The 8,772-nt window shown below is 57.8% G+C and overlaps 1 protein-coding gene across 2 annotated transcripts; it reads left to right on the forward strand.

The window, feature by feature from the left end:
• The first annotated feature begins 375 nt into the window (after positions 1-375).
• C1QTNF6 (C1q and TNF related 6) lies at positions 376-7,900 on the forward strand. 2 transcript variants are annotated; one of them, XM_033866117.2, is made up of 4 exons: positions 376-531; positions 2,246-2,269; positions 2,883-3,141; positions 5,610-7,900. In XM_033866117.2, the coding sequence occupies exons 3-4, from the start codon at positions 2,889-2,891 to the stop codon at positions 6,155-6,157; spliced, it is 801 nt and encodes a 266-aa protein (XP_033722008.1). In that variant the 5' UTR covers positions 376-531; positions 2,246-2,269; positions 2,883-2,888; the 3' UTR covers positions 6,158-7,900. The 2 variants fall into 2 exon arrangements, with proteins under 2 accessions (XP_033722008.1, XP_033722007.1); XM_033866116.2 differs by lacking the exon at positions 2,246-2,269 and having other exon boundaries at positions 379-531.
• Positions 7,901-8,772: the final 872 nt, after the last annotated feature.

Genomic DNA, 8,772 nt, shown 5'->3' on the forward strand with positions numbered 1-8,772 from the left:
GGCTGGTGCCCGTGCCCCCTCCGTGCCGCCTGCCTCAGTGACTCAGAGCTAACGAGCCCTTCAGCCTAGGCTGGAGCCCCGGCATGGCGCTTCCAGCACTGCCTTCCCTTCCTCAGCAACTTCTGGGGCTCCCTGCCCTTCCCCCTTCCCAGCCTCGAGTTCCCATCAGGGGCCTCAGACCCCTTCCTGCTGGAGCTTTACGGGGTCTCTGAATGAAACAAGACCCTCGAGGACCACCAGAGAGTTAAGACAAGGAAATCCTCAGCTCCCTTTATCTCCGGAGAACCCAGAGGCTGGAGGGGAGGGAGCAGGGAGCAGGGGAAGCGGGAAGCCAGCTCAGCCCGCCCCCTCCGCCCTCCCTCCCTCCCTCTGCTCTGCCTCCATCCCTTTCTCCCTCCCTCCTTGGCCAGCCCGCAGGGCCTGGGGTTCTGGGCCAGCAACAAGTTATAATTGCAAACATGGACCAAGGAACCAGAGGCGGCCCAGAGGCCCGGGGTCTGTGAGCTGCTGTTTGAGGCTGCAGGACACTGGGTGAGTGATGGGAGGTCCTGCAACTTCCTCCAGCAGGGCAGAGGGGGTTGGGGTCAGAGCCTGGAATTCCTCTCCTTTCTCCTCTCTTCCCGGACACATCTCACATCTCGGGGCCCTGCTCTCTCCTTCTGACCCCGGCCAGCCCCTCTAGGGTCTCCCTTCCCCACTCCCTCCTTTGACTGAGACTTTAGTCCCGGTGAAGGGCTGCCCTCCGATGCTCCTGTCTTGTGCCCACCCCTGCCTGGACAGGCACCAACTCAGCTCAGCAGGGCCTGGCCCTTCCCCCACTCCAAAGAGGCCCCAGCGCCCTCATGGAGGCAGCAGGGACCCCCAAATCACCCCCAATGGCGTGGTCCCTCACTCATTTGATCCCTGTGTGACACCTTCCTCCAGGGACAGTCAGTGACCATGGCTGTGGTTATTATTACTTTTGTTAAAGGCTGCTTTGCTTCCTGCTCCCTGCTTCCTGCATCCCCCCTCCCCACCCCCCCAACCCCACCAGGTCACAGTTCTGTGTCACAGATTTTTTGACTCTCAGCTGGCTAGGCCAACAGAAATGTCCCCAAACAGTTTTAATCCTCTGGGAACAGTCCTGCTCTTGCTATCCCACGCAGGCCCCGGGGAGAGGTCGTGCTGGGCAGCAGAGAAAGGGACAATCATTTGATTACGAGTCTTTTACAAGTCAGGCAATTTCCCTACATTTAAATCCTCCCAAATAACCTGGGGAGGAAGGTGGTGTTGTCTCCTCCTTGTAAATGTCAAGGAGCAAGAAGCCCAGAGACGTTAAGCCACTAGCCCTAGGTCACACAGCTTGTAAACTGTTCTGGGATCTCAAGTCTGACTCCAAAGCCTCATCTTTTCCCATGAGGTCACATCTATGGGAAGAAAAAGAGGGGATTTTGCTCTTCTCAAAACCACTGGGTTGTGTAATTTACAAATAAAAGGTAAGGGTCATAATCTCGGACAGAAGGGATGTTGATCTCTGAAGATTTGATGTGCCTTATTGAGCAGAACCAGGAAAGCAGAACGGGGGCCGGAGAGGTGGGGGAGGCTTGGGAATGGTCACCTTCAGGAGAGGAGTGATGGCCCTGGAGACTGCCTGCCCACCCCTCTCTTCTCCTGCTGCTACCCAGCCCCCAGGGAGCGGGGAGGAGGTTGTTGCGGGGGAGGGCTCCTGCCCCTTTAAAACCCAACTCCTACCTCAGTGTTCAGGTTAGGTTAGAATGGCATTTAAAAAAAATAATAATTTTAGTTTCTCTACACATATTAACCACAGAAAAATATTTTTAAATTGTACTAAATGTTAAAGGAGAACACAAAGGAAATAAACAAAGAACACCAGAAGTGTAAAAACCAGTCTGGTTTCAAAAGTGTTTCTGATCCTGTGATAACTCAGTGCCAGCCCCCAAAGACTGCCACCACCTCAAAGGCTCTTTGCTTGGCTTCCTGCCCACCCAGCCCCAGCTCGTCTCCAGTCACTGCTGTCCAGGCTGCTTTCTGCCCCTCTCCGTGAACTCTGGATCCCTTCTTGGCCAAGGCCAAAGACAGATTCTCACAAACCGTTGGGCTTCCCGGTTCCTTTTGAATTTTCCAGACCTCCTGGGTCCCGCCCCTTAGTTCCAATTTACCACCTTGGCAGCTGATTGGCAGGTCTACGATGATTGACACAACCACCTTCCAATGAATTTACTCTCTCCTTCTCCTTTCCCTGCAGGGCTTCTTCTGTGAGGTTGAGTTGGTAGGTTGTTGACTGCGCAAACATGCTGAGAGAGGAGGTGGGCTGAGACCAGCTACACACCCTCCGCGTGCATTTCTGCAGGGACTTCTTTTGTTTGTTTGTTTGTAATTTGTCCGTCCTGAGGGGCACCTTCTTCTACCTTTGCCCTCCAGTGACGGTGGAGTCTGGGGCAAGAAAACAAGCCAGAGGGAGGTTGGGAAAAGCATTTTATAGTCTCATTGGCTATGACACATGGGCAGCAGGGCATCTTCCTCACCCACCCCAGCAAAGGCCTCCCAGGACCCTCGTCTTCAGAGCGGGTCGTCCTTCGTGGGCCCATGTGTGCCAGAGATGCCCAGGGACTGGGTGCCAGGAGACTCAACCTCCGGGCCCCGCACTACCACAAGTGTCTTTGTGACCTTGAGAACCTGCTTTTGTGAACCTCTTTGTGACCTTGAGAACCTGTTTTCCCTGTGTAGGCCACTGTCTTCTCATCTGTTAAATGGGGGCACTAATGCCCCCTCCCCGAGTTATGTCAGGAGCGCACGTGCTGTGGGTGGTGGCGTCCACGCTGGGCATCAACAGAGTGTAGATGTCAAGGTAATATGTTTCTGTCCCTCCTTCCCTGCTCCAGGTCACCATGGGGATAGCTGCCCTGGGCCTCCTCTGGGCAGTGCTCGTGCCCCCTCTCTCTGTGTTTGGAATCCCCACCGAGGAGCCCACCTCTGGGGAAGCCGTGGCCTCTAGTTCCCCTGGGCTCTGTCGACGGTGCTGTGACTCTGAGGACCCCCTGGTCCTTGCTGATGCTGCACATACGTCCTTGGCCTCTCCGTCTGCCCTCCCGTACATGCTGCCTGAGGTCAGGCCCTACATTAACATCACCATCCTGAAGGGTGAGGACCCACACGTGGCTTGGGCTGGACTGGCCCGGTCGGGGACAGGGAGGGCATGGGGATCTCTTCCTGGGCTCAGGGAGGTGAGGTGGAAGGAGCAGAAGAAACCAGGACAGAAAACTGTCCCAGACCTTTTCTTTCATTCACACATTTATTAAGTACCTACTGCATACCAGGACCATTCTGAATTCTGGGATGGAGCGTGTACACATCAGACAGAGATGCCACCGCTGTGGAGCTTCTGTTCTAGTGGGGGAGGCAGACAGTGAGCAGTAAACATATCACCCAAGTCAATGAAATGGATGGTGATAAATGCTATGGAAGTGACGAGGTGGAGCAGGGTAAGGGGTGTCTGGAGTGCAGCTGTGGGGGGCAGTGTGCATATTAAATGGGGCTGGTCAGTGTAGGTCTCACTGAGAAGGTGGGGAGAAGCCACGTGGATTTCTGGGGAAGAGCATTCCAGGCAGCGTGCACAGCAGGTGCAAAGGCCCTGGGGCCAGAGCGGACCTCATGTGTTGAAGGAACAGGGGGCAAGGGGAGGAGCTAGGTTGGAGACAAAACAGATCAGACGTGGGCTCCTCCTCTGAGTGAGATGGGGAGTGGGGGAGGGTTTGAGCAGAGGAGGGACCTGGCCCAGCTTAGGTTTCAAACGGATCACTCTAATTTCTGTGGAGAATAGACAAGGGTAGAATCAGGGAGAGCCGTGGGGGCCACTAGGGCCGCCCAGGTGAGAGCTGGCTGCCTGTCCCCTAAAACCAAATCTCAAGGAAGCTACTTCTGCTGTTGGGGGCTGTGAATGGCTGGTCCTGGGGCCAGACCTTGACATCCTTAACCTCTGTCTTTGCTCACGACAACCCTGCAAGTTCGGTATGTTGTCATTCCTCCCACTTTGCAGATGGGGAAACAGAGCCTCCGAGAGGGGAGAAGCTTTCCTGGGGTCACACAGCTGTTAGGGGCAGAGCTAAGATTTGTCGCTGAGGACTCCAGAGGGTCAGCTGGCACCTGAGACCCTCGGGCCTTCAGATTTTGTGGTTGAGGACCCCTCTTGTCCTCTCCCTACTTGGCCCACCACTCACACATCACCGCTTCCCCAAGGCCAGCAGAGCCCTCTGTGTGAGGTTGACGAGGTGCTTGGATACTGACTGAACTCCCTCCTCACTATCCTCCTTAAAACCCCATGTCACCTCTCCTGGGACAGGCTAGCTGCCTGCTGGGCAGAAGGCGTCTGGCTGGTGTCAGGAGTCCTGGGTCCCAGCCCCCGCTCTTCAGCTCCCTTGCTGTGTGGGGCAGGCTTGTCTCTCCCTCCCTGGGCTTACTGCCTCATTTGTAAAAAGGAGAAGGTAACCCCCTCTTATAATTACCCTTCACACCCTCCCTTGGGCCTGGGGCGAAGCAAGTGCTCTGCAAACTGCAAAGTGCAGGGCACGTGATGAGGTAGGCAGTTCACCAACGAGGCCAGTGAGGAAGACCTCCACAGAGCCATGGACTCCCTCCTCCCTGCTTCTCTCCAGGCTTCTCCTCCAAGGACCTGTGTCCTCTTTTCTGCCCCTTCTTCCCCTCTTCCCAGCAGCATTGCCATGGTCATAGGGGACCCCAGGGCAACACAGGGCTGTCTAGTTCATTCAGAGGGATGTGGCTAAGGGTGTGATTGCAGGCTCTGTGACAAGCAGCAGAGAAATATTTGGAATCTGGTCCCTCAAGAAGTAGGTGGTAAAAATATAAAAAGTAGGCGGTCACCTGCTTTTCTTGCGTTCGAAGTCAGCCTGGAACAAGGGCTGGCCAGAGGCGTGCCTGCCTGGGAACCAGGGGAGATGCTGCCGGAGCCCAGGGCAGGGGGAGGTGGGCTGGGCAGTGCTGGGTGAATCGTCCTGCCTCGTATCTGCAGAGTTCACCCAGTGCTTTCCCAGAGGGCTCAGGAACATCCCAGTGAGGCAAGCATGATCCTCTTCAAGATACAGACAGAAAAATCCCAAGACACCAACATGAAGGCCCCAGGTCGTGCAGAGGGGCGGTAACGCCCACCAAGGGCCTCCTGGCTCTGACTCTGGACACTTCCTTCCGGGTGATCCCTTCTCTGGGGCAGAAATGCCACGCCCACATCCCCCTGAAGCCCCGCTGGGTGCAGTGACACCTGGGGTCCAGGCCCGGTCTGGCAGGGACCACAGTCAGACCCTCACTGCTGAGGAGGGAGCAGGCTGGCGTGGAGACAGACCACAGCTGGGGTCCTGCTCCCAAGCTGTACCACCGGGAGAGTCCCGTCACCTCTCTAAGAGTGGAGGTGGGCGTGGTGTCTCCTTTAGAGGGGCCTCGGGGTGGCGATGCCTGGCATGCAGTAGGTGCTCTGTAGGTGCTGGCTCTCCTCCGACCTGCCGTCTCTGGGCAGGGGCGAGCCTTCTGCAAACGCTTAGGAGCCCCCTGGGTGCAGGCGTGGGTGCCTGCCCTGACTTTTCTCCTCTTTGTCTCCTCAGGTGACAAAGGGGACCGAGGCCTGCTGGGCTCGCCCGGGAAGCTGGGCAGGGAGGGCCCCCGGGGGGAGCGCGGCCCCCAGGGCATCAAGGGCGCCAAGGGGCAAGCAGGCAGCCCTGGCGACCCGTGCCAGATGCGCTTCTCAGCCTTCTCGGTGGGCCGCAAGACGGCCCTGCACAGCAGCGAGGGTTTCCAGCCGCTGCTCTTCGACACGGTCTTCGTGAACCCGGACGGGCACTTCAACCTGGCTGCCGGCCACTTCGTCGCCCCCCTGCGCGGCCTCTACTTCTTCAGCCTCAACGTGCACAGCTGGAACTTCAAGGAGACCTACGTGCACGTCGTGCACAACGACGAGGCAGCCGTCATCCTGTACGCGCAGCCCAGCGACCGCAGCATCATGCAGAGCCAGAGTGTGATGCTGGCCCTGGCACCCGGCGACCGTGTTTGGGCGCGGCTCTTCAAGCGTGAGCGTGAGAACGCCGTCTACAGCGACGACATCGACACCTACATCACCTTCAGCGGCCACCTCATCAAGCCTGAGGACGATTAGTGCCTCCCATGGGGCAGCTCTGGCCTGGGGTGGCCACGGGCAGGTCTGTGCCCTGCGGGGCCTCAGTTTGCCTCTCTGTAAAGTTGGCCCTGGGACCTGGCATTCTGGGCAGCCTTCCTCCTCTTTCCTTCCCTCCATCACCCCTCCCAGTCTGTTCCTGCCTCTCTCCTCTCTTGGACATTTTCAGAAACCTCCTAACCTCAATCTTCTAGAACTTTCCCAACCTTTTAGACCAGCACTTTTCAAACTTGAATGTGCATCTGTATCACCCAGGGATTGTGTGAAAATGCTGGTTCTGATCCAGCAGGTGTGGCGTGGGCCCAGGATTTTGCATTTCTAGGACGTTCCTGGGTGATGCTGGTCTATGGACCCCACTTGAGTAACCAGGTCCTATAATTTTCACAACATTCTGGAATCTTCCAAACATTCTAGAATCTTCCCAACATCCTTAAATTCTCTCACCCTTCTAGGACACCCCCTCCTCTTGTCTCTTGCGCCTTCTTCCTTCTCTCTGAGCTCCTGTCTGTGCCCCTTGTGCAGCCGCAGTTCATTTATTCAGTCATCAAACACTCACTGAGCGCCTGCTCTGTGCCAGGCTCTGGGAAGGCTGAGGTGAACCAGGCACAGGCCCTGCTCTCGGTGAGCACCCAGTCCAGCCAGGGTGGGGAGACACAGATTCTGAAACTAGACCCAGAGAAACACATGGGTCTCTGATCACACAAGTCTGTGTTCTGGGCATTCAGGCACTGTGGCCCCCCATTACCCACCACTCCCCAAGGCTGGCAGGATAGGGTACCCCAGGTGGGGGGTATCCTCTGCCTGTTCCTTTCTTTTTTTCCCAATGCCCATCGTTAAAGCAAACCCAGGGGGGCCTTGGTCAGGGGAAAGGTGCTGTGAGGAGAGGACCCAGGGGTTAGGGGGCATTTTGGGGTAAGGGGACCCAGACCCATAGCTCCCCACACGGCTGGGATGGAAGCCTGTGAGGACTCCTACCCCCCTCAGCACACTCCCTCCCTGCCCCGCTGCTGGGTGGCTGTCAGGGCCGTGCTCAGCCCACTTTGCCAAAGGTGCCTGGGCCTCAGTTCTCCCAGGCTCCCAGCCACTGTCAGACACTGTCGTCTGTCCCCAGGTGCTCTGACCTCCTTGGTGTCTCTCGCCAGCCCAGTGCCTCCGGCTCTCCAGGTGTTGAGGCCCCGGGTGGGCAGCTCCTGCCCAGCAGAGCCGCCTCTGGCCCGCTGCTGCCTTTACAAATGCTGCCGGGCAATGAGCCAGGACAGAGGGCACCGGGCTTTGGACCCCTCAGCAGGTCTGGGGAACCAAAGTGAGCAACGTTCCAGGTCAATTGGGGGGACCCTCCTCTGAGCCATGATGCCAAGGGAGGCGCTGGGCGAGGCTGAGGCCAAGTGAGGGACATCAGGACTTCTGTCCCTTCCCCCTCTCCCAGGGTGGGACAGCCTGGGGGCCCCCAGCCTTCCCCTCCCGCAACCCCAGGTGGCCCGAATCTCTCCCGAGGGAGACGGCCTCCGCCCGTTGGTGCTTCTGTGGACTCCGGGGCAGAGGTGGCCCCGGTGGTGGTCTCTGGTGCTTACTCATAGCCAGGGGAGCCATGGCTGCATGGCTGGGGGATGGCAGCAGGGCCTGACCCGGTGCCGTGAAGGCTGGTCCTGTACAACCACCCCCAGCCCGACTTCACCCCTGCCCTGCTTGTCCAGCATGATTAAAAGTTGTGCGTCTTCTTGGCAATCCAGCCTGGCTCTTTCTGCTCGGTTTCCTTTGCCCACCTTGGGAGGGCAGCCCGTCCTGTTCTGCTGGGCCCAGGGTCAGGGTCCCAGAGGGACCAAGGCAGCCCAGGGCTCCATTCCACGTGCTCGCCACCCACAAAAGAACCAGCCGGCCTCGGTCACTCACTCAGCTGCTGTGCCTTGGAGGCAGTGGAACCAGCTCAGGGTCTACTGTGCCGTGCCCTGGCTGTGGCCCTGGGAAAGTCCTCACACCTCGGAGCCTCAGTCTCCTTGTCTGTAAAATGGGAATGGGGATCACCTATCTCATGGTGTGGCCATAAGGATTAGAAGAGAGGTTGCCTGGTGAGCACTGCATTCCTCCTTTTTTAAAAAAAAAATTAATTAATTTTTGGCTGCGTTGGGTCTTCGTTGCTGTGTGCCAGCTTTCTCTAGTTGCGGTGAGCGGGGGCTACTCTTCGTTGCGGTGCATGGGCTTCTCTTGTTGCGGAGCATGGGGTCTAGGCGCGTGGGCTTCAGTAGATGTGACACGCGGGCTCAGTAGTTGTGGCTCACGGGCTCTAGGGCGCAGGCTTAGTAGCTGTGGCGCACGGGCTTAGTCGCTCCGCGGCATGTGGGATCTTCCTGGATCAGGGCTCGAACCTGTGTCCCCTGCCTTGGCAGACAGGTTCTTAACCACGGCACCACCAGGGAAGTCCCTGCGTTCATCCTTTGAACCACAGCTACTGAGCACCTACTGTGTGCTGGGTATGCTGCTAGGCTTGGAGGCTGCAACTGCAGGCACAAGCCATCACCTCCCCATGGGGAACACCCACGGAGTTTATGTTCTAGTGAGGCACCTGGACGTGTTGAACGAACCACAGATCCTACCTGGGG

Source organism: Tursiops truncatus, chromosome 11 (assembly GCF_011762595.2).
Source record: "Tursiops truncatus isolate mTurTru1 chromosome 11, mTurTru1.mat.Y, whole genome shotgun sequence".
NCBI lineage: Eukaryota > Metazoa > Chordata > Mammalia > Artiodactyla > Delphinidae > Tursiops > Tursiops truncatus.

Bases quoted from the DNA above. Each gene is read 5' to 3' on its own strand.
- C1QTNF6 (XM_033866117.2), top strand. From the start codon at position 2,889: ATGGGGATAGCTGCCCTGGGCCTCCTCTGGGCAGTGCTCGTGCCCCCT. The intron at 3,142-5,609 runs GTGAGGACCCAC...TTGTCTCCTCAG, and splicing joins TAACATCACCATCCTGAAGG to GTGACAAAGGGGACCGAGGC.